The following is a 26,414-nucleotide window of genomic DNA, read 5'->3' on the forward strand; positions in this document are numbered from 1 at the left end:
AGCATGATGCCTAATGAAGAATCTTTGGCCAGAAACATTACCACTGTTTCTTGTCCCACAGACGTGACCTGATCTGCTGAAGGGATCCAGCAGTTCCTGTTTTGTCCTGTATTTTTATCAGTAGGCAGGGTGAAGGAATGACATTATACACAGATTCTAGATTTGAAAGTGGATGTCCTTTCAGTGAATTCATATTTCTACTTGATTTTTGTAGATTTGTGTTAGTTCTTGTTTCCTTCTCCAACCAGCTGGTGTTTTCTTCTAAGTGCCAGCATATTCAATTTCCCATTTAAGTGCACATGGCTTCAAACTTCTGAATGTGCTGACACCTATCTGTCACCATTTTCCCAACTGCACTGATATAGCATGGGAACAGTGTCTCTATTCAGTTGAAATGGGAGAGACTTCTTATTAATGTACATTTATTTAAATTTTTTTGAAATTAGTTAATCTTTCGAATTACTTTTATTTATTTGTAATTGTTTCAAGGCAATTTAGTTTTAGATTTTAAATAATTTTAAGCATTTTAATTGTTTTTAAAATAATTTTGTAATGCTTTTCAATGTGGAAGAAGTTCAGAATCATTTCTGATTTTGACAGTAGCAAAACAGACAGAGAAGGCCATTTATCAGATTGTCCTTAGCCTTTCTGTGCATGAGGCTTCAACACATAACCCGGTCATTTAGGGTATGCAGTAGATAACGGGAGACCTGCTAGTACTAAGTTCACATTTATTGCATTAAAGATTATCAAATTATTCTGGAACAATCATCTAGAACAGCAATGGGAAAGAACGAGTCAGAGTAGTAATCAAAACTAGTGAGGCACATTGAAAGAATAAATCACTGAAGGGTCATGCAGACATGAAATCCATGACCAGTGGAGAATGAGGGGAACAGTCTTAAGAGAATGGTTTGAGATCAAACATAAAGAAAAATATTTAATGAAATAACAAAGGCCATAAACAGTGAAATACTTTAAAAGCACACTACCAGGAGAGACACGCAATCTGCTGAAGGAACTCAGCGAGCCATGCAGTATCTGTGGAAGGAAAGGAATTGTTGATAGTTCAGATTCTGAACAACAGTCTGAGTTCCTCCATCAGACTGTGTTGCTCTAGATTCCACTATCTACAGTCTGTTCTGCTCCCATTGATCAAAAAAGGGGAAAGCTGGAATTTCTTAGTGTGAAACCTGTCATCTCTGAATGACAATGCATCCAATGATGCAGTGTTTCCACAGATATGACAGCTTCCAGCTAACATATACAACATATGAGGACAACAATCTTCCTGAACTTTCAGTACCATGGGGCCCTCCGTTGGTCAATTTTCAACCATGAATGTTGTGTCTTAACTGTCTACATGGTGCACAAGTCAGGGCGGTATACAGAGAGCAAGCTTTTGCCCAGGCAGCAGGCTCCCCCTCTCCACCCAACTGGTGAATCCAAAGGAACGGCAGAGACCAATACAGTTTGACACCAACGGGATCGCAGCAGTTGCCAGTTAGTGTGGGACTCGACGTAACACTACCTTAGGGATTCCAGTTCTGGATTTTTCCTTGGGCTTTACTCTCAAAGCCTTTTCCATAAGCAGGTATAGTCACAAGACAGCAGAGGTTTGAGATCAGAGTTTTCATTCTAGATGAGCTGCAAATCATGCCTGACAAACCCCATCTGTCCACAACGACTGGTTTTAAGGCATAAGTAACCTGCCTTTACCCTTCTGTCAGTAGAAATGATTGCTTCTGGCTTATTATCTAGGCCACGCATGAAGGCCAGGAGCTGGACTTGGTTGTCAGAGGCTATTTGAGATGCACACCATTGGAAGCATTTAATAGGTAGTGGGAACTTATCCCCTGGCTATAACAACCTTAAATATTCTTTCAGTACCTCGTCCAGTTTAGATGATGGTATTTTCAAATTGTATGTCTCTTTTTATTGACTACAGCGTGGCATTCAGTACTATCATCCCCTCAAAACCAATCAATATGCTTCAAGACCTTGACCGCAATAACTCCTCTTGCAGACCCCTGTGAGTTTCGATTGGCCACGTTCTCCATTATTACAGGTGCACCACCAAGGCTGTATGCTTCTCTACTGCTCTGTTCACTCATGACGATGTACAGCTCCAATGCAGTATTCAAGTTTGCCGATGAAACCATTTTTGTGATCCCCAATCAAAGATGGTGATGAATCAGCATTGAGGAGTTAATTGAAAACCTGGCTGAGTACGGCCACAGCAACAACCTTTTACTCAAAGTCAGCAAGATCAAGTAGCTTGTTATTGACTTCACGAGCAGAAAATCAGCGGTCCATGAACCAGTCCTCATCAGAGAATCAAAGGTAGAGAGGGTCAGCAACTTTAAGTTCCTCCATGTTATCTTTTCAGAAGACCTGTCTTGGGTAAGTGCAATTATGAAGAAAGCATTTCAGTGCCTCTACTTCCTTAGGAGTTTGCAAATATTTGGCATGACACCTACAACTTTGACAAACTTCTATAGATGTGTAGTGGAGAGTATATTGACTGGCTGCATCACAGCCTGCTACAGAAATGCCAATGCATTGAACAGAAAATCTTACAAAAAGTAGTGTCAGTCTGTCACGGGTAAAGCCCTTCTCACCATTGAGCACATCTACAGAGAGTGTTGATGTAGGAAAGCAGTATCCATCATTGGGGACTCCCTCCACCTCCCACTATTTTCTCATTTCTGCCGTGAGGAAGGAGGTACAGGAGCCTCAGGACTCACACCACCAGGTTCAAGAACAGTTATTACCCCTCAACCATCAGGCTCTTGAACAAGAGGGGATAACTTCACTCAACTTTCCTTGCCCGAACTCTGAACTGTTCCCACAACTTCTGGACTCACTTTCATGGACTCTTCATCTCATGTTCTTGATATTTATTACTTATTTATTTATTATTATTATTATTATTATATCTTTCTTTCTGTATTTGCACATTTGTTGACTTTTGCACACCGGGTGAATGCCCAAGTTGGTGCGGTCTTTCATTGATTCTATGATGGTTATTATTGTATTGCGGATTTATTGAGTATGCCCACAAGAAAATAGATCTCAGGGTTGTATTTGGTGACATAAATGTACTTGGATAATAAATTTAGAAACATAGAAAACCTACAGCACAATACAGGCCCCTTGGCCCACAAAGTTGTGCCAAACATTTCCCTACCTTAGAAATTACCATGCTTACCTATAGCCCTCTATTTTACTAAGCTCCTTGTACCTATCTAAATGTCTCTTAAAAGACCCTATCGTATCCGCTTCCACAACCGTTGCCGGCAGCCCATTCCACACAAACACCACTCCCTGAGTAAAAAACTTACCCCTGACATCTCCTCTGTACCTATTCCCTAGCACCTTAAACCTGTGTTCTTGTGGCAACCATTTCCACCCTGGGGAAAAAGCCTCTGACTATCCACACGATCAATGCCTCTCATCATCTTATACACCTCTATCAGGTCACCTCTCATCCTCCGTTGCTTCAAGGAGAAAAGGCCGAGTTCACTTAACCTATTCTCATAAGGCATGCTCCCCAATCCAGGCAACATCCTTGTAAATCTCCTCTGCACCCTTTCTATGGCTTCCACATCCTTCCTGTACTGAAGCGGCCAGAACTGAGCACAGTACTCCAAGTAGGGTCTGACCAGGGTCCTATATGGCTGCAACATTACCTCTCGGCTCCTAAATTCAATTCCACGATTGATGAAGGTCAATACACCGTACGCCTTCTTAACCATAGAGTCAATCTGTGCAGCTGCTTTGAACGTTCTATGGACTCAGACCCCAAGATCCCTCTGATCCTCCACACTGCCAAGAGTCTTACATTAATACTACAAAGTTTGTATATTCTGCCATCATATTTGACCTAGCAAAATGAACCACTTCAGCTTTATCTGGGTTGAACTCCATCTGCCACTTCTCAGCCCAGTTTTGCATCCTATCAATGTCCCGCTGTAACCTCTGATAGCCCTCCACACTATCCACAACACCTCCAATCTTTTTGTCATCTGCAAACTTACTAACCCATCCCTCCACTTCCTTATCCAGGTCATTCATAAAAATCACGAAGAGTAAGGGTCCCAGAAGGGTCCCTGTTCTGTTTGCTTTCAACTTTGAAGATTTTGCTTTCAGTTTGTATTAAAGGGAAAGATGTGGTGGTTAATCTCAATTTTTAAAACTAAAAAAGAAATTTTAAAAGCCTCTTTTCATTCTTAATTAGTTCCTGTTCCATATGCATTTTATTTCTTCAGTGATCATTGGTAATAAAATGAAACTGTTATTCCTAATTTTGTGGTGTAGGATATTTGCATATTTTAAACAAAGGCCTGACAGTTAGGAAAGATTGTGACAGAATTTGTCCAGACACTTACTTTATTACACACAGAACTGATCAGACATGACTTTATTACATTGTAAATGCAAGTTGCTATGTTTCGTTTGTCTGGATCATTTGAAATGATTATCTGTAATGTTTTTACCTATCTATAGAAGCTTCTTTTCCCTTTCAAGCTGATCAGATGCTTTTTAGAGATTGTTCTCTTTGATGACTATGTTGCTGTATTTTAAACTTATAAGTGTGGCTTTGCTCACTGTCACTGTTTTTATTCTTTTCTCAATTTCGATTGATGAAGTTCTATTCAGTACTGTGTACTTTCTATGTGTGTGCTGTGAATATGTACTTTAAATTTCTTCTCCCTTCCATTCTGCCCTTGTTTCTTCACAGTCATTGTATACAGCAGATTCTAGAAAGTGTAAATCATTGTCACCTTAATGGCATAGTTCACAGGGACCTGAAGGTCAGTATTTACCCATGAACTGCAAGCAGAATTCCTTGTTAGGGGTGGGAAAACAAACTGAAAAAATCTCTCTCACCTCAATGCAATCTGCATGGTGCCTCTTACGAACCTGCAACTCCACATGTCTGCTCTGCATCATGGCTGAAAGCTTTTGAATGCCATCAGGGAAGTCTTCTAAATTTTGAAGCTTTGGATATACAAAATTTCTTCAAAGTAGGTTTGAACTTCTATGGTTAAAAATTCAAAATATATTGGAATACTTATTGGAAAAACTTTGCTTATGATGCATTGCTGTGTGTGAAAGAAACACCACTTCTGTTCTGAGACAGGCTGTGATAGCAAGTATTTACACAACTGGTCACACGTTACTTCATTGGAATATGTATAGGCAAAGAGTGAAAATGAGGAATTATAAAATTGGCAACACTCATTTCAACCTAAATTAGAAACTGAATGCTGATTACTGTGTTTGTAACACTTAATGAAAAATGCAAACTGATTGAGGGTAATGTTTCTTTGGAAAGCACTTGCTTTCCAAGTATGGTATTATGCTTATAATTATGTTGAATTAGATAAATTTATAAATTGCTGAAGAAGTTCTCTGTGACTGTTTTCCCAATTGCTAATTGCCATGTTATTGTTACAATTGAGTGTCTAGCCAGTAGTTTCAAGTGTGCTGCAAACAGAGTTAAAGCAAATGAAAGGAAGCCTAGAACTCTCAATTAATAAGCCGATGGTTATTCTGCTGGAGCACGTGTGTTTAGATCCATTCAGGATGACTTGTAAAAATACCAGTTGTTTGCTATTAACCATGAAGCCAGTCTCTCCAGCAGTACACAGAGAGTGAGTGTCAGCTTGAAACTAACACACACCCCTGGTGTTTGCATGCAGTCATTGCATTCAGCAGATCCTGGAAGCTGTGCTACACTGCCATCAGATGGGTGTGGTCCATCGAGACCTGAAGGTGAGTGGTTTGAACAAGATGATAAGTTGGACAGTTCGACTGGTTCTCCAGTCATTCATGAAGTAGAAGCAAAGCTCCATCCAATTTGCATACTTACTAAAAGTACAAGAGGGCCATAGCTCACCAGAAAACCAGTCTCTTACTGGATGTCATTTCCCACAGCAAATCATTTAATTATTGAAAAAAATATAACTGAGTAATCCTGATTCTCCCTTCTTGGTCTTGGTTAGAAGGTACTCACTGTTGCCTAGAAGGTAATGCTGGAATATCTCTGCAACAGTTGTTGCTTTGAATGGTGAAGTGAGTACCATTCTGTGTGCTTGCCTCTCTTGCCTGAACCAATTAGTGTGTGGCTGTAGGGATAAATTATCAGTTAAGAAATTACACTTATTTTGTTGGGAACTGACTGAAGTCTTCTTCCCCTTAAGGCAAACCATCTTAGCTTGAAACTGCTCATTTGGCATTTTATTGCAAATCTAAAGGTATGAGTGAAACACATCAGATTTAGTCTGTATATATTTAGCTAGAAGACACAGGAGCATTCTTTTGTACTCTGGACTTTTTACTGTACCCAGCGATGGGTGATAGAAGTTGGAACCTTCTTAATACCTCAAAAATCAATTTACTTGCCAAAGGTATATATTTACCCTTTGTGTTTGGGTCAAAGTCACTTAAGTTATGTGTCCTTCTGCTCCTAGAATTTGAATGGGATGGAATTTGTTGGGAAATGCTGACAATTTTGCGTTTATTTCCAATAGTATTTACGCACATCTTGTGGCAGTTGTTCTAATAAAAGTTATATTTACATGTATAAAATTTGTACTTTTAATTCTATTATGAGTTTATTGTGAAGGGTTATTTCAACGTTCATGCCGATGGAAAACAAGGGAACACACAAATGTTCTTTGACTCTGTTAATGTGAATAAGCAAACAGATTGACATTTATTGGCATCAGAAACCTGCCCTCTCACCTACTTCATTCACGCTGATCATTCCTATCGACACTAATCTCATTTACCTTCACTTGGGTCCTCTCCCGATACACCTTTTCCAAGTATCTGTCCAGTATGTCGTTTTAGTGTTTCATCTTTAAAAATTAATATGCATGAATATCACAAGATAGAATAGGTCTATAAAAAAGATTTGCTTAAACAAAATCTCACTATGAATTAACTTCAACAAGTTTGAAATTATGTAATCAGCATTAAACTTCTGCACAGTTTGTAATTTGTTTAACAGAGAGATATAGAGTTGTACAGCATCACAACAGGCCCTTTGGCCCATCATATCTATGCCAACCATCATGCCTATCCATACTAATTCTAATTGCACGCATTGTCCCAATCTTTCCTCCACCACCCCTCTTCCGACTGCTCATGCCAGATATCCAACACCCTTTAAGTGAAAACTTTACTTCTCAGATTGCCTTTCATTCTCCTATTTCCCATCTTTAACTTCTAATGTCTAGTTTTAAACATCCATACCATGGGAGGTGGACCAAGGCTATCTACCTTGCCCATGTCTCTTATTATTTTATGTCAGACAATAAACCAGAATCAGGCCATTCAGCCCATCGAGTCTGCTCTTCTGGTCCATCATGGCTGATTTATTATCCCTCTCATCCCTACTCTCCTGCTTTATCCCATAACCTTGCAAATCAACCACCACTCTAAATATACCCAATGACTTGGCTTCCACAGCCAATGAAGTCCACAGATTCACCACCCTCTGACTAAAGAATTTTCCTCATTATCTGTGTTTTAAAGGGACATCCTAGTATTCTGAGGCTGTACCCTTTGGTCCTAGTCTCACCCACTATAGGAAACATTCTCTGCACATTCACTTTGTCGAGGCTATTCAATATTGAATAGGCTTCAATGAGATTCCCCTGTGTTCTTCCAACCCCAGTGAGTACAGGCCTTCAAATTCTCCTTATACATTAACCCTTTCATTCCTGGATCATTCTCATGATCCTCCTCTGGTGTCTCTCCAATGCCAGCACATCCTTTCTTAGATAAGGGGCCAAATATTGCTCACCATACTTAAGTGTGGTCCGACCAATGTTTAATAAGGTTCAGTAATTCATCCTTCCTTTCATATTCTAGTCCTCTCAAATGAGTGCTCCCATTGCATTTGCCTTCCTCACCACCAACTCAACTTGCAAGTTAACCTTTAGGGGATTCTGCAAGGATTCCTAAGTTCCGTTATAGCTCTGATTTCTGAATTTAGTAAATAATCTATGCCTTTATTCTTTCTACCAAACTGCATGATCATATACTTCCCTAGACTGTATTCCATCTGCCACTTCTTTGTCCATTCTCCTAACTTGCCTTCAGCAGATTCCCTGCTTCCTCAACACTACTTGCCCCTCCACATATCTTTGTATCATTTGTAAATCTGGCCACAAAGCCATCAATTCCATCATCCAAGCAGCACACACAAAATGCTGGAGGAACTCAGCAGGCCAGGCAGCATCTATGGAAAATGTATGGTTGACGTTTCAGGCCGAGACCCTTCAGCAGGACTAGAGATAAAAAAAAGAGAAGTAGATTTCAAAGGTAGGGGAGGGGAGAGAGTAACACAAGGTGATAAGTGAAACTGTGAGGTGGAGGGATCAGGTAAAGAACTGGGAAGTTGATTGTGAAAGAGATGCAGGGCTGGAGAAGGGGGAGTCTGATAGAAGAGAAGAGAAGGCTGTGGAAGAAAGAAAAGGCGGGGAGGAGCACCAGAAGGAGGTGATGGGCAGGCAAGGAGGTGAGGTGAGAGAGGCAAAATGGGATGGGGAATGGTTGGGGGGGGGGGCCAGTACCAGAAGTTTGAGAAATCGACGTTCATGCCCTCAGGTTGGAGTCTACCCAAACAGAATATAAGGTTGAATGAGGCCTCATCGTGACAGTGGAGGAGGCCATGGACTGACGTGTTGGAATGGGAATGGGAATGGGTGGCCACTGGGAGATCCTGCTTCTTCTGGCAGACGGAGTGTAGGTGTCTTGCACTACTCTTTTTTCCTCCAGTCCTGCCGAAGGGTCTCGGCCCGAAATGTCGACTGCTCTTTCTTCCATAGATGCTGCCTGGCCTGCTGAGTTCCTCCAGCATTTTGTGTGTGCTGCTTGGGTTTCCAACCACTGCAGATTTTCTCTTATTTGTAATTCTATCATCCATGTCATTGACATATAACGTGAAAACTTGAAATGAAACAGTCCCAACCATGATCCCTACAGAACACCCACCAGTCAATGGCAGCCAACTAGAAGAGGTCCCCTTCATTCCCACTCTTTGCCTCCTACCATTCAGTCAATCCTCTATCCATGTTAGTATCTTTATGCTAATACCATGGGCAGCCCCATGTTGGGAACCTTGACAAAAGCCTTCTGAAAATCCAAGAAAATAACATGCACTGACTCACTTTTGTCTATCCTATCTTTTGTTTCCTCAAAGAATTCCTTTCTTATGTCACACAATTTTCTTAAAGACTGGAGTGATATCTGCAATTTTTCAGCCTTCCAGAACCATTCCAGAATCTAATGATTCTTGAAAGATCACTGCTAACGTCCCCCCAATCTCTACAGCCACCTCTTTCAGAACCCTGGAGTGTAATCTGTGTAGTGTCTTCTCTAACTTCAGACCTTTCAGCTTCCCAAGTACCTTCCTAAAAAATATACTTCCATTATCTCACCTTTGAGCCCTCTTCACTCCACAGAAAACTAATACAGCCTAATCTTTCTCTCCTTATAATCCACCCCGTCCAAAGCTCGTTTAATGGATAAAATCTTTCCTGAAAGCAGGCACATCATTTAGCATTCAAATATATCATAACTTCTTCATTCAGAGGGTGGTGAGAGTCTGGAATGAGCTGCCAGCACAAGTGGTGCACGCAAGCTCGATTTCAACGTTTAAGAGAAGCCTGGATAACTCTGGTAAGGGTATGCAGGGCGATAGCACTATGTTTTTGAGTAGAAAATTTTTGTTTGAGATTATCCCAGAAATACAGTGGGACAATGTATAAATAAATAAGGAGAATATAGGGAGCTAGGAAGGGAGTTGAGAAAAAGGACTGCAAAGGTAGTAATCTCGGGATTACTGCCTGTGCCACGCGACAGTGAGAGTAGGAACACAATGAGGTGGAGGATAAATGCGTGGCTGAAGGATTGGAGCAGGGGGCGGGGAGTCAAGTTTTTGGATCATTGGGACCTCTTTTGGCGCAGGCGTGACCTGTACAAAAAGGACGGGTTACACTTGAATCCTAGGGGGACCAATATCCTGGCAGGGAGATTAGCGAGGGCTACTGAGGTGACTTTAAACTAGAATGGTTGGGGTGTGGGAATCAAATTAAAGAGGCTAGGCGAGAGGAGGTTAGTTCACAACAGGGGGATGGGAACCAGTGCAGAGAGACAGAGGAGTGTAAAATGAGGGTAGAAGCAAAAAGTAGTAAGGTGAAAAGTAAAAGTGGCAGGCCGACAAATCCAGGGCAAGCATCAGAAAGGGCCACTTTTCAACATTATTGTATAAGGCCTAAGAGAGATGTAAAAGCGTGCCTGAAGGCTTTGTGTGTCAATGCAAGGAGCATTCGTAACAAGGTGGATGAATTACAAGTGCAGATTGTTATTAATGAATATGATATAGTTGGGATCACAGAGACATGGCTCCAGGGTGACCAAGGATGGGAGCTCAACATTCAGGGATATTCAATATTCAGGAGGGATAGACATGAACGAAAAGGAGGTGGGGTGGCGTTGCTGGTTAGAGAGGAGATTAACGCAATAGAAATGAAGGACATAAGCCGGGAGGATGTGGGATCGATATGGGTAGAGCTGCATAACACTAAGGGGTAGAAAACGCTGGTGGGAGTTGTGTACAGGCCACCTAACAGTAGTAGTGAGGTTGGGGATGGTATTAAATAGGAAATTAGAAATGTGTGCAATAAAGGAACAGCAGTTATACTGGGTGACTTCAATCTACATGTAGATTGGGTGAACCAAATTGGTAAGGGTGCTGAGGAAGAGGATTTCTTGGAATGTATGCGGTATGGTTCTCTGAACCAACATGTCGAGGAACCAACTAGACAGCAGGCTATTCTAGACTGGGTATTGAGTAATGAGGAAAGGTTAATTAGCGATATTGTTGTGAGAGGCCCCTTGGGTGACCATAATATGGTGGAATTCTTCATTAAGATGGAGAGTGACATAGTTAATTCAGAAACAAAGGTTCTGAACTTAAAGAAGGGTAACTTTGAAGGTATGAGACGTGAATTAGCTAAGATAGACTGGGAAATGACACTTAAAGGGTTGACGGTGGATATGCAATGGCAAGCATTTAAAGATTGCATGGATGAACTACAACAATTGTTCATCCCAGTTTGGCAAAAGAAGGTAGTGCACCCGTGGCTGACAAGGGAAATTAGGGATAGTATCAATTCCAAAGAAGAAGCATACAAATTACCCAGAAAAAGTGGCTCACCTGAGGACTGGGAGAAATTCAGAGTTCAGCAGAGGAGGACAAAGGGCTTAATTAGGAAGGGGAAAAAAGATTATGAGAGAAAACTGGCAGGGAACATAAAAATTGACTGTAAAAGCTTTTATAGATATGTGAAAAGAAAAAGATTGGTTAAGACAAATGTAGGTCCCCTACAGACAGAAACAGGTGAATTGATAATGGGGAGCAAGGACATGGCAGACCAACTGAATAATTACTTTGGTTCTGTCTTCACTAAGGAGGACATAAATAATCTTCCAGAAATAGTAAGGGACAGAGGGTCCAGTGAGATGGAGGAACTGAGTGAAATACATGTTAGTAGGGAAATGGTGTTAGGTAAATTGAAGGGATTGAAGGCAGATAAATCCCCAGGGCCAGATGGTCTGCATCCCAGAGTGCTTAAGGAAGTAGCCCAAGAAATAGTGGATGCATTAGTGATAATTTTTCAAAACTCTTTAGATTCTGGACTGGTTCCTGAGGATTGGAGGGTGGCTAATATAACCCCACTTTTTAAAAAAGGAGGGAGAGAGAAACCAGGGAATTATAGACCAGTTAGCCTAACATCGGTGGTGGGGAAACTGCTAGAGTCAGTTATCAAAGATGTGATAACAGCACATTTGGAAAGCGGTGAAATCATCGGACAAAGTCAGCATAGATTTGTGAAAGGAAAATCATGTCTGATGAATCTCACAGAATTTTTTGAGGATGTAACTAGTAGAGTGGATAGGGGAGAACCAGTGGATGTGGTATATTTGGATTTTCAAAAGGCTTTTGACAAGGTCCCACACAGGAGATTAGTGTGCAAACTTAAAGCACACAGTATTGGGGGTAAGGTATTGATGTGGATAGACAATTGGTTGGCAGACAGGAAGCAAAGAGTGGGAATAAACGGGACCTTTTCAGAATGGCCGGCAGTGACTAGTGGGGTACTGCAAGGCTCAGTGCTGGGACCCCAGTTGTTTACAATATATGTTAATGACTTGGATGAGGGAATTAAATGCAGCATCTCCAAGTTTGCGGATGACATGAAGCTGGGCGGCAGTGTTAGCTGTGAGGAGGATGCTAAGAGGATGCAGGGTGACTTGGATAGGTTAGGTGAGTGGGCAAATTCATAGCAGATGCAATTTAATGTGGATAAATGTGAAGTTATCCACTTTGGTGGCAAAAACAGGAAAACAGATTATTATCTGAATGGTGGCCGATTAGGAAAAGGGGAGGTGCAACGAGACCTGGGTGTCATTATACACCAGTCATTGAAAGTGGGCATGCAGGTACAGCAGGCGGTGAAAAGGCGAATGGTATGCTGGCATTTATAGCAAGAGGATTCGAGTACAGGAGCAGGGAGGTTCTACTGCAGTTGTACAAGGCCTTGGTGAGACCACACCTGGAGTATTGTGTGCAGTTTTGGTCCCCTAATCTGAGGAAAGACATCCTTGCCATAGAGGGAGTACAAAGAAGGTTCACCAGATTGATTCCTGGGATGGCAGGACTTTCATATGATGAAAGGTTGGATGAACTATGCTTATACTCGTTGGAATTTAGAAGATTGAGGGGGGATCTGATTGAAACGTATAAAATCCTAAAGGGATTGGACAGGCTCGATGCTGGAAGATTGTTCCCGATGTTGGGGAAGTCCAGAACGAGCCGTCACAGTTTGAGGATAAAGTGGAGGCCTTTTAGGACCGAGATTAGGAAAAACTTCTTCACACAGAGAGCGGTGAATCTGTGGAATTCTCTGCCACAGGAAACAGTTGAGGCCAGTTCATTGGCTATATTTAAGAGGGAGTTAGATATGGCCTTTGTGGCTAAAGGGATCAGGGGGTATGGAGGGAAGGCTGGTGCAGGGATCTGAGTTGGATGATCAGCCATGATCATACTGAATGGCGGTGCAGGCTCGAAGGGCCGAATGGCCTACTCCTGCACCTATTTTCTATGTTTCTATGTTTCTAAATGTTAAAATTTGCTACATATTTTTAAAAAATTAATAGGTGCAGATAAATGTAATCTCAGGTTCAAAGTTCAAAACAATGTAGCATTATATATTTGAGTCATTGATCTAAACTGTTTGCTTCTTTCACACCTCAGCTATTAGTGAGACAATGCAAATATATTTAACAATCTATGTATCACATATTTAGTTCAAATCTAATTGACGTTTCAATGAGATTATGCACTAAGGAGCTTTCTTAAATTTGGATAAGGAAGAAATAGTTCGGAAAAGTAGTGCATCTTTCTGATAATTCCTCTAAACTAAATTAAATAATTGTAAACAAAGGAGCTATGCAATGTATCATGTATGTCTGTAGGTACTTGACTCTTCAGCATGAGATATTCAATTTGCATTAATTTAGCTGCTAAACAACCAAACTAGTGTCAGTGATGTGCATCCACTGTTTAAAACCCTTATGTTGTGCTATTGTACACTCATTCGTGATTAGCTTCCACCAATTTTCATATTTTTTAACATTTGTGTAATTTTTAGGTTGGTGCACAGGTTACTCTATTTTCTTTGTTAATTAACTTAAAACTCTGATTTATGAAACAAAAACTGAATTCTTGAGAGGACAGAATCAGAAATTACTAAAGTTGTAAAATATCAGTTTTTCTATTTGACAGCCATATGCACCAACTGCCCTTGCAAATAACCATTTCCTGTCAATTTAGAAAGATCAAATTTTTCTTTCATATCTCTGTGTGAGAGATGGTAATATTCCCACGTTAGCTTTCTCCTCCTTTTTTCCCCTGGTCTTTTTATTTTGGGGGTTCTCCTAGCAGTGGAAGGTCTATTTTACTGTTAAAGAGCATTCTGGAGTTATGTGAATATAGCAGATACTAATTCAAACAAAAACCTGCCTTCAGTTATTATTGTAAATGTAAATAAGTTCAGGAAGCTTGCAATTAGCCTTTTTTTTTGTAAGTTGCTAGCAGTAAATTGAAGTTAAAAGCACAGGCTACTCCACGGACTAAAGAGACTGTATATGCAAGAGCCAAACATTAAGACAGTGGGGTGCATCGAACCAGGCAACATGGTTGTTTGCACTATTGTGATTTATCAGTACACACACACCAGTATAACTTTTCAAAAGCACCACCTGTAGTCGTATCCACCTGGGAGCAAACCCTGTCTTTTCAGGTAGCTCCCTTATCATGACTTGGTCTTCTGGCTATGGGAGGATTATCTTCTCTCCTTATGGCTGTTTCTGATCAGCAATATGCTGCTGCTGTCCCTCAACACTTCAAGCTGGTTACAGAGCTCCTTTACATATTGGGTCATTTTATTCCTATAAATTCCAGGTACACCCCATAAGGGAGCCGCATTGCTCACCCCGACAGTAATTTGTAGGGGCTCAGACCCAGTGTGTAGTTTGGGGTTGCTCGCAATCTCATCAGGATTCCTAGCAATACATCAACCTATTTCTTTCCCACCTCTGTTATAGCTTTAGCTAAGGCATTCTTGATTGTTTGATTCATCCTTTCTACCATTTCAGAGCTCTGAGGGTGGTATGGGACGTGGAATTGTTGTTGAATCCTGAACAACTTACATATTTCTTTCATCACTTTCCCTGTGAAATGTGCTGTCTGATCCAAGTCCACCTGGGCTGGGGTTCCCCACCTGGGAGGGATTTCCCTATTGACATCAATGGATCTGGTGTTAAGAGGGTGAACAGCTTTAAGTTCCTCGGCATACACATCACCAAGGATTACAAATGGTCTGTACATACCGGCTGTGTGGTGAAAAAAGCACAACAGCTCCTCTTTCACCTCAGATGGTTGAAGAAGTTTGGTATGGATCCCAGATCCTAAGAACTTTCTACAGGGGCACAATTGAGAGCATCCTGACTGGCTGCATCACTGCCTGGTATGGGAACTGTACTTCCCTCAATTGCAAGACTCTGCAGAGTGTGGTACGGACAGCCCAATGCATCTGAAGATGTGAACTTCCCACTATTCAGGACATTTACAGAGGCAGGTGTATAAAAAGGGCCCGAAGAACCACAGGGGGCCTGAGTCACCCCAACCACAAACTGTTCCAGTTACTACCATCCAGGAAACGGTACCACAGCATAAAATCCAAGACCAACAGGCTCCAGGACAACTTCTTCCACCAGGCCATCAGACTGATTAATTCATGCTGATACAATTGTATTTCTATGCTATATTGACTGTCCTGTGTCGTACATACTATTTATTATACATTATACATATGATTACACATTGCACTACCTTCCTTGATGCCCCAGCCCATGATATCACTTCAGTAGTATCTCTCTACTACATGGTTGAGCCACCATGATTCCTTCCTCCCCATGGCTCCGGCTCCCATCTGGTCCCTCCTCTGTACCCACGCTCCTCCATTGCGCTTTCTCTTCCGCCTCCCCTAATTTTACTAAACTGGTTCTCGTTGTTTCTTCTATAATTTCAGTTGCCTCTTGTTATTCTGCTGCCCTTTTTGCCCTGAATTCTGCCCGTATTCCATTGTTGCTCCTTGCTATCCCCTTTCTGGTCAGCCTTTACTTTAATCACTGCCGCCTCTGCTGGCAGATGTACTGCTTCCAGCAGATGTTGTATTAGGTGCCCGTGTTGAATACCTGCCCCTGTTGAGGCTACAAATCCTTGTGCCCATGCCATCAGATAATCATGCACCACCCTGAAGGCGTAATGGCTGTCATTTACTCACCTGCCTTTATAGTAGCACAATGCTTCTATCAGGGCCACCAATTCTACCATTTTAGCTGAGCAATCCCCTGGCTGTGCTCCTGAAGCTAATCCCTGGCCTGTTTCCTTCATCGTGGCCCACCCAGTCTGTCGCTTCCCATCTATGTACAGTGGTATGCAAAAGTTTGGGCATCCCTGGTCAAAATTTCTGTTACTGTGAATAGCTGAGCGAGTAAAAGATGAACTGATTTCCAGAAGGCATAAAGTTAAAGATGACACATTTCTTTAGTATTTTAAGCAAGAAAACTTCTTTATTTCCATCTTTTACAGTTTCAAAGTAGCAAAAAAGGAAAAGGGCCCAACGCAAAAGTTTGGACACCCTGCATGGCAGTACTTAGTAACACCCCCTTTGACAAATATCAAAGCTTGTAGCCAGCTAAGAGTCTTTCAGTTCTTGTTTGGGGGATTTTCGCCCATTCTTCCTTGCAAAAGGCTTCTGTTTCTGTGAGATTCTTGGGCCGTCTTGCATGCACTGCTCTTTTGAGGTCTATCCACAGATTCTCGATGATATTTAGGTCAGGGGACTGTGAGGACGATGGCAAACCCTTCAGCTTGTGCCTCGAGGTAGTCCATTGTGGATTTTGAGGTGTGCTTAGGATCATTATCCTGTTGTAGAAGTCATCCTCTTTTCATCTTTGGCTTTTTTACAGACGGTGTGATGCTTCTTCCAGAATTTGCTGATACTTAATTGAATTCATTCTTCCCTGTACCAGTAAATGTTCCCCATGCCACTGGCTGCAATACAAGCCCAAAGCATGATTAATCCACCCCTGTGCTTAACAGCTAGAGAGGGATTCTTTTCAAGAAATTCTGCACCCTTTTTTCTGCAAACATACTTTTGCTCATTGCGGCCAAAAAGTTCTATTCAAAAAGTTCAACGGAACATCTAAACAAGCCTGATGCATTTTGGAAACAAGTCCTGTGGATTGATGAATTTAAAAGAGAACTTTTTGGCCGTAATGAGCAAAGGTAATGAGGAATGGGCAAAAATCCCCCAAATAAGAATTGAAAGACTCTTAGCTGGCTATAAAAAGTGTTTACAAGCGTTGATACTTGCCAAAGGGGGTGTTACTAAGTACTGCGATGCAGGGTGTCCAAACTTTTGTTTCGGGCCCTTTTCCTTTTTTGTTATTTTGAAACTGTAAAAGATAAAAAAGTAAAAAGATAAAAAAGGAATTAAGAAAGTTTTCTTGCTTAAAATATTAAAGAAATGTGTCATCTTTAACTTTGTGCCGTTTGGAAATCAGTTCATCTTTTACTTGCTTAGCTATTCACAGTAACAGAAATTTTGACTGGGGTGCCCAAACTTCTGCATGCCACTGTAGCTCCGAGATCCATCTATAAAACTTTCCTCTGATTCCCCTTCCAGAGGTGTTTCATTCACACCTATACCTTCTTCCTGCTCTATTTCCATTTGGCACTCGTGTGCCTCTCCCCTGTTAGGATGGTGCATTGCATTGTCTCAAACTATTGTCACCACAGGTTCACTTACTTGCACTACCCAGGCTGCACAGTCTAAAGCTGCTTCACAGCAGGGAAATCCTGCCACAACAGGTGCCTGCTTTGTTGATAATGTGCCACTGGCCCCCATGGTCCTGCACCAGCACTGCATTGTAACACCTTCCTTCATTGCTGCAGTAAAGAAGAACGGGGCAAGGAACATCGGGTGACCCTAGCACAGGTGCAGAGACCAGGGCTTTCTTGATATCTTTTCCTTATCTGTTCCCCATTTTTCTTCTTCCCTTGATTAAGGCCTGTATTGGAGCCACTAGTGCTGAGAACCCTAGTATAGAATTGCATCCGTACTTTACCCACCTGACTCTCCCTACATTGACTGGGCGGGGCATGGGGTTGATTGCAGAAAGTCTGTCTGAGCCTTGTGTGGACTGATTTCAAACCCCCTGTCCCGCAGTGTTTCTGAAACTTTGACTATCAACCCAAGGTGACCTGCTTCATCCTCCGAAGCATCTACATCGTCTACAAATTGTAAGATGTTTGAACAGTAGGGTGCTAAATTGAGCTTTGCCAAAGTCTTGCCATGATCTTATGGAAAATTGTTGGGCTATTGTGGAATTCCTGAGGGAGTCTGGTCCACATATACTGCTGTCCACCAAGGGTGAAGGCAAATCAATCCTGGGACTCAGGTGCTAATGGGAGCCCACAAAATGTATTAGCAATGTCCAGGACTGAGAAAGTGTTATGTTCTGGAGACAAGTTTTCAGGAAGGTACCAGGACTGGCCACAATGGGATGCCATCTCAGCGTGGTCTTATTGAGGTTGGTATAGTCTATTGATAACCAATGTGATCTATATGGTTTCTTTATTGACCATATAGCTGAGTTAGTTTGACGAGTTCTTTGTTGTTATCCCCTGTGTTTTAGTTCCTTCACTATACTCTGAACAGCTGCCAGTGCATCAATTTTTATGGGATACTACTTAAGGGGTTTATACAGATCCCCCTCTACTTTAACTGGGTTTATCTTTATCTGACCACAGTCTTGCATATGCTTTAGCTCATACCTCTGGAGACTGCTGACAAAGAAACCTGTAGACACCATCCTCACTGCAGTTCCTGACGATCAGAGCGTCAGCAGCTGGGTTGTGTACCCTACTGGTTGTACGTGTTCACTGCGCCTGGCTTGTCCATGTTATTTCTCCCCTTCCAGAGTCTATAGCAGCCCCTGCCTCCCTCAGTATTTCTATTCCAAGATTGGACAGACCCAGAAGTACACTGGAAGCTGCACTCCACTGATTTCAAGTATCTGTGAATCACTTCTTTCTGCCTTCACTGTTCTTCCCCCTGCACTCGTAATATAAATAGCTTCTCCAGTCGTTGGCAAGGGTGGGTCAGTTATCGATATCGATGCCTTACCCTCCATTAATATATCACATTTCCGGCTCCTTAACAATGGTGGGTCATCGGTGCTGACGATGGGGGGCAATGCCAGTTATTTGTCTGACCGAGACTGTCTTTACCACTACTATAATCTGGTCAGTAGTCAGAGTGGACAGAGAGGGCATTGTCACAGTGGGCATTTAGGTTCTGTTTTGGTGGGTGACTCTCATGTCTAGTTCCCCTGTTAGGACACTGTCTCTAACCGTGGCCTAGGACTCCAAGCATCCAAGCTATCACACTTTATCTCCTTTGTCCTTCTATGCCTTGTGCATGCAACACATGCAACAAAACAAGATCCCTGCATCTTCACAGCAGATACATTTGCTACCTTATGACCCACTCTTCCTTCTTTTTTGATGTATTTCCCTGGTCCTTCCCTCTTTGGATTGCCCAGCCCTGAGTATTGCCCATAGGCCTGGTATTTTCACTGGCAGATTCATCAGTCTTCTGAAACACTGACATTATCATTCCCCAGTTACTCTCTCCTCCTCCACGTCATTGCTTCACTTCTTCCTTAAAGTTCTGATTATTGCTGGCATCCCAACTAATTGCCCGTGTTCCATCCTGCACCCCTGGGTTCAGACAGTCCCACCTATTTCTCAGGCACTGAGCTTTAACAAATATGTGTATGTCTTTAGCATGCATCTGGTGGATTTGAATCACTTCTTCTAACTTACACCAAAATTCTGCATTGGCACATGTGAGGGCAGTTTGGATGGAAAGCTTTGCTTTTCTGCTGGGGTGAAGGACTTGTGAATGGTGGTGATGTATGTGAGTGAGGAGCTGGCTGTGCTGCATATAAACCTCTCCCATTTGTGGCTACTTTCCCACTTGTCAACTCCCTGAGCCAGCACCTCCCAACTTACCTCATCAGTTTCCTCAGCAGTGATTCCCATGGCAGCTCCCCAATGAGGACCCACCTATCCCATTTTCCTCTCGGTCTGCCCAGATCCATAGAACCATAGAACATTACAACACAGAAACAGGCCTTTTAGCCCTTCTTAGCTGTGCCGAACCATTTTTTTGCCTAGTCCCACTGACCTGCACCTGGACCATATTCCTCCATGCACCTCTCATCCATGTACCTGTCCAAGTTTTTCTTAAATGTGAAAAGTGAGCCTGCATTTACCGCTTCATCTGGCAGCTCATTCCACACTCCCACCACTCTGTGTGAAGAAGCCCCCCCCCAGCAATGTTCCATTTAAACTTTTTCCCCTTCACCCTTAACCCATATCCTCTGTTTTTTTTCTCCCCTAGCCTCAGTGGAAAAAGCCTGCTTGCATTCACTCTATCTATACCCATTATAATTTTATATACCTCTATCAAATCTCCGCTCATTCTTCTACGCTTCAGGGAATAAAGTCCGAACTTATTCAACCTTTCTCTGTAACTCAGTTTCTCAAGTCCCAGCAACATCCTTGTAAACCTTCTCTGAACTCTTTCAACTTTATTAATATCCTTCCTGTAATTTGATGACCAAAACTGCACACAATGCTCCAAATTCGGCCTCACCAATGCCTTGTACAACCTCACCAATAACATTCCAACTCTTATACTCAATAAACATACACCAAAGTTGCTGGTGAACGCAGCAGGCCAAGCAGTATCTGTAGGAAGAGGTGCAGTCGACGTTTCAGGCCGAGACCCTTCGTCAGGACTAACTGAAGGAAGAGTGAGTAAGGGATTTGAAAGTTGGAGGGGGAGGGGGAGATCCAAAAGTTGGAGGGGGAGGGGGAGGGGGAGAAGACAGGAGGGGGAGGGATAGAGCCGAGAGCTGGACAGGTGATAGGCAAAAGGGGATACGAGAGGATCATGGGACAGGAGGTCCGGGAAGAAAGACAAGGGGGGGGGGTGACCCAGAGGATGGGCAAGAGGTATATTCAGAGGGACAGAGGGAGAAAAAGGAGAGTGAGAGAAAGAATGTGTGCATAAAAATAAGTAACAGATGGGGTACGAGGGGGAGGTGGGGCCTTAGCGGAAGTTAGAGAAGTCGATGTTCATGCCATCAGGTTGGAGGCTACCCAGACGGAATATAAGGTGTTGTTCCTCCAACCTGAGTGTGGCTTCATCTTTACAGTAGAGGAGGCCGTGGATAGACATGTCAGAATGGGAATGGGATGTGGAATTAAAATGTGTGGCCACTGGGAGATCCTGCTTTCTCTGGCGGACAGAGCGTAGATGTTCAGCAAAGCGGTCTCCCAGTCTGCGTCGGGTCTCGCCAATATATAAAAGGCCACATCGGGAGCACCAGACGCAGTATATCACCCCAGTCGACTCACAGGTGAAGTGATGCCTCACCTGGAAGGACAGTTTGGGGCCCTGAATGGTGGTAAGGGAGGAAGTGTAAGGGCATGTGTAGCACTTGTTCCGCTTGCACGGATAAGTGCCAGGAGGGAGATCAGTGGGGAGTGATGGGGGGGGATGAATGGACAAGGGAGTTGTGTAGGGAGCGATCCCTGCGGAATGCAGAGAGAGGGGGGGGAGGGAAAGATGTGCTTAGTGGTGGGATCCCGTTGGAGGTGGCGAAAGTTACGGAGAATAATATGTTGGACCCGGAGGCTGGTGGGGTGGTAGGTGGGGACCTGGGGAACCCTATTCCTAGTGGGGTGGTGGGAGGATGGAGTGAGAGCAGATGTACGTGAAATGGGGGAGATGCATTTAAGAGCAGAGTTGATGGTGGAGGAAGGGAAGCCCCTTTCTTTAAAAAAGGAAGACATCTCCCTCGTCCTAGAATGAAAAGCCTCATCCTGAGAGCAGATGCGGCGGAGACGGAGGAATTGCGAGAAGGGGATGGCGTTTTTGCAAGAGACAGGGTGAGAAGAGGAATAGTCCAGATAGCTGTGAAAGTCAGTAGGCTTATAGTAGACATCAGTGGATAAGCTGTCTCCAGAGACAGAGACAGAAAGATCTAGAAAGGGGAGGGAGGTGTCGGAAATGGACCAGGTAAACTTGAGGGCAGGGTGAAAATTGGAGGCAAAGTTAATAAAGTCAACGAGTTCTGCATGCGTGCAGGAAGCAGCGCCAATGCAGTCGTCGATGTAGCGAAGGAAAAGTGGGGGACAGATACCAGAATAGGCACGGAACATAGATTGTTCCACAAAGCCAACAAAAAGGCAGGCATAGCTAGGACCCATACGGGTGCCCATAGCTACACCTTTAGTTTGGAGGAAGTGGGAGGAGCCAAAGGAGAAATTATTAAGAGTAAGGACTAATTCCGCTAGGCGGAGCAGAGTGGTGGTAGAGGGGAACTGATTAGGTCTGGAATCCAAAAAGAAGCGTAGAGCTTTGAGACCTTCCTGATGGGGGATGGAAGTATATAAGGACTGGACATCCATGGTGAAAATAAAGCGGTGGGGGCCAGGGAACTTAAAATCATCGAAAGGTTTAAGAGCGTGAGAAGTGTCACGAACATAGGTTGGAAGGGATTGAACAAGGGGTGATAAGACAGTGTCGAGGTATGCAGAAATGAGTTCGGTGGGGCAGGAGCAAGCTGAGACAATAGGTCGGCCAGGACAGGCAGGTTTGTGGATCTTGGGTAGGAGGTAGAAACGGGAAGTACAGGGTGTGGGAACTATAAGGTTGGTAGCAATGGATGGGAGATCCCCTGAGCGGATAAAGTCGGTGATGGTGTGGGAGACAATGGCCTGGTGCTCCTTAGTGGGGTCACGATCGAGGGGTAAATAAGAGGAGGTATCCGCGAGTTGTCGCTGTGCCTCGGCAAGGTAGAGGTCAGTACGCCAGACTACAACAGCACCCCCTTTATCAGCGGGTTTAATAATAATGTTAGGTCTTATAAGGTCTTATACTCAATACTTTGATTTATAAAGGCCAATGTACCAAAAAGCTTTCTTTATGACCCTATCTACCTGTGACGCCACTTTTAGGGAATTTTGTATCTGTATTCCCAGATCCTTCCATTCTACTGCACTCCTCAGTGCCCTACCATTTACCTTGTATGTTCTACCTTGGTTTGTCCTTCCAAAGTGCAATACCTCATACTTGTCTGTATTAAACTCCATCTGCCATTTTGCAGCCCATTTTTCCAGCTGGTCCAAATCCCTCTGCAAGCTTTGAAAACCTTTCTCTACACTACACCTCCAATCTTTGTATCATCAGCAAATATGCTGATCCAATTTACCACATTATCATCCAGATCATTGATATAGATGACAAATAACAATGGATCTAGCAATGATCCCTGTGGCACACCACTAGTCACAGGCCTCCACTCAGAGAAGCAATCCTCCACTGCCACTCTCTGGCTTCTTCCATTGAGCCAATGTCTAATCCAATTTAACACCTCTTCATGTATACCTGGCGACTGAATCTTCCTAACTAACCTCCCATGCGGGACCTTGTCAAAGGCCTTACTGAAGTCCATGTGGACAACATCCGCTGCCTTCCCTTCATCCACTTTCCTGGTAACCTCCTCGAAAAACTCTAATAGATTGGTTAAGCATAACCTACCACGCACAAAGCCATTTGACTCTCCCTAATAAGTCCCTGTCTGTCCAAATACTTGTAGATCCTATCTCTTAGTACTCCTTCCAATAATTTACCTACTACCGACGTCAAACTTACCGGCCTATAATTTCCAGGATTACTTTTAGAGCCTTTTTTAAACAATAGAACAACATGAGCTATCCTCCGATCTTCCGGCACCTCACCCGTAGATACTGCTGACATTTTAAATGTATCTGGGCCCGTGCAATTTCAACACTAGTCTCCCTCAAGGTCCGAGGGAATACCCTGTCAGGTCCTGGGGATTTATCTACTCTGATTTGTCTCAAGATAGCAAGCACCTCCTCCTCTTCAATCTGTATAGGTTCCATGACCTCACTACTTGTTTGCCTTATTTCCATTGACTCCATGCCAGTTTCCTTAGTACATACAGACACAAAAAAAACATTTAAGATCTCCCCCATTTCTTTTGGTTCCATACATAGCCGACCACTCTGATCTTCAAGAGGACCAATTTTATCTCTTATTATCCTTTTGCTCTTAATGTACCTGTAGAAGCTCTTTGGATTATCCTTCACCCTGACTGCCAAAGCAACCTCGTCTTTTTTCAGCCCTCCTGATTTCTTCTTAAGTATTTTTTTGCACTTTTTATACTCCCCAAGCACCTTATTTGCTCCCTATTTCCTATACGTGTCATACATCTCTCTCTTCTTTATCAGAGTTCCAATATCCCTTGAGAACCAAGGTTCCTTATTCTTATTCACTTTGCCTTTAATCCTGACAGCAACATACAAACTCTGCACTCTCAAAATTTCTCTTTTGAAGGCCTCCCACTTACCAAGCACGTCCTTGCCAGAGAACAACCTGTCCTAATCCACGCTTTTTAGATCCTTTCTCATTTCTTCAAATTTGGCCTTTTTCCAGTTTAGAAGCTCAACCTGAGGACCAGATCTATCTTTATCCATGATCAAGTTGAAACTACTGGTGTTATGATCACTGGAACCAAAGTGTTCCCCTACACACACTTCCATCACCTGTCCTAACTCGTTTCCTAATAGGAGATCTAATATTGCATCCTCTCTAGTTGGTACCTCTATATGTTGATTTAGAAAACTTTCCTGAACACATCTTACAAACTCTAAGCTGTGTAGACCTTTAACAGTATGGAATTCCCAATGAATATGTGGAAAATTACACTGCCCTACTATCACAACTTTATGTTTCCTACAGATATCTGCTATCTCTCTGCAGATTTGCTCCTCCAATTCTTGCTGACTATTGGGTGGTCTATAATACAACCCCATTAATATGGTCATACCTTTCCTGTTTCTCAGCTCCATCCATATGGCCTCGGTAGACAAGCCCTCTAATCTGTGCTGCTTGAGCACTGCTGTAACATTTTCCCTGACTAGCAATGTCACCTCCCCTACCCTTCATTTCTCTGCCTCTATCACGTATGAAACATCGGAACCCTAGGACATTAAGCTGCCAGTCCTGCCCCTTCTGTAGCCAAGTTTTACTAATGGCTATAATGTCGTAATTCCATGTGTGAATCCACGCCCTCAGCTCGTCAGCCTTCCCTACAATACTCCTTGCATTGAAATAGACACACCTCAGAGGATTATTACCACCACACACAACTCTTCTATTTGTGACTTTGTATGAACTTTTAATCTCATTTATTTTCACCCCAGCTCCACTATCTGCTCTGGCACTCTGGTTCCCATCCCCCTGCAAATCTAGTTTAAACCCTCCCCAGTAGTACTGACAGACCTCCCTGCAAGGATATTGGTCCCCTTGTAGTTCAGGTGTAACCTGTCTCCCTTGTACAGGTCTCACCTGCCCCAGAAGAGGTCCCATTGATCCTGAAATCTGAAACCCTGCCCCCTACAGCATTTCCTCAACCACATGTTCATCCATCAGAGCATCCTATTCTTACCCTCACTGGCACGTGGCACAGGTGGCAATCCTGAGATTACCACCCTCATGGTCCTGCTTTTTAACTTCCTACCAAGCACTCTTCCCTGACTAATTTATTCTTGTATTGTTCTAGTTGTTCCTTAAATCTGTCCAACTCCCATTGTACATTGTCTCACTGTTCCCTGTATTCATCCCTCCCCTTCTGTACATTACGTGATTGCAGGCACTGTGTTTGCTCTTGCAAATATACATGACATAGAATAACGGCTACTTTACCTCCCTTCCTTTTGACTGGCTTTTCCACTATTGCCAATGCTCCTCTGGGCTCCAGGTCTCAAACCACCCGACTTTGTCCTTTCCCTGTTCAACCTTCTCAAGTTTATAGAACATACACTCTGTGAGTTCCCCCTTCTTCTTAGCTGAGCTCATGATGTCTTTGTTTTATGTAGAGAGTTAAATATCTCTGACCATTGTCCATATTAGGCTTTGATTCTCAGGTTTCGCCCGCACAGTCAAACACAAAAACAATTCCCCGAATGAGTATCCACTTGTGTCCTGAACAGTGTCTCCTCCACTACCCAAGTGTTCTCAATAGCCACACACTACACTTAATCCATTGCCTCCCGATTGAGTCTATATACACCCATGGCGTTCCAAGCAGTCAGTAACCACCTTTAGCAATTGGTGGCCCTGTCTCGCCAAACTACCCAGCACTGTAGCTGGTCCCTTACATAAAACATAGAAACACACCCCCACACCCACACCCACACACACCGAAACACATACACACTCACTCACTTACACACAGAAATACACACCACACACACACACACACACACACACACACACACACACACACACACACACACACACCACCTTTATATCCACGCAAACACGAGGAATTCTGCAGATGCTGGAAATTCAAGCAACACACATCAAAGTTGCTGGTGAACGCAGCAGGCCAGGCAGCATCTCTAGGAAGAGGTACAGTCGACGTTTCAGGCCAAGACCCTTCGTCAGGACGAACTGAAAGAAGAGCTAGTAAGAGATTTGAAAGTGGGAGGGGGAGATCCAAAATGATAGGAGAAGACAGGAGGGGGAGGGATGGAGCCAAGAGCTGGACAGTTGATTGGCAAAAGGGATATGAGAGGATGATGGGACAGGAGG

The 26,414-nt window shown here is 43.1% G+C and overlaps 1 protein-coding gene across 15 annotated transcripts in view; it reads left to right on the top strand.

Annotated features, from left to right (window-relative positions):
- LOC134344192 (calcium/calmodulin-dependent protein kinase type II delta chain) overlaps positions 1-26,414 on the top strand; it is a 586,032-nt gene that overhangs the window by 300,899 nt on the left and 258,719 nt on the right. For 8 of the 15 annotated variants that reach the window (XM_063043590.1, XM_063043583.1, XM_063043587.1 and 5 more), the window contains exon 6: positions 5,709-5,781. In XM_063043590.1, coding sequence (XP_062899660.1) covers positions 5,709-5,781 — 73 coding nt within the window. Of the gene's footprint in view, positions 1-4,744; positions 4,818-5,708; positions 5,782-26,414 lie in introns of all 15 variants that reach the window. The other 7 variants (XM_063043584.1, XM_063043588.1, XM_063043586.1 and 4 more) reach the window with 1 other exon arrangement.

This window comes from Mobula hypostoma, chromosome 3 (genome assembly GCF_963921235.1).
Source record: "Mobula hypostoma chromosome 3, sMobHyp1.1, whole genome shotgun sequence".
NCBI lineage: Eukaryota > Metazoa > Chordata > Chondrichthyes > Myliobatiformes > Myliobatidae > Mobula > Mobula hypostoma.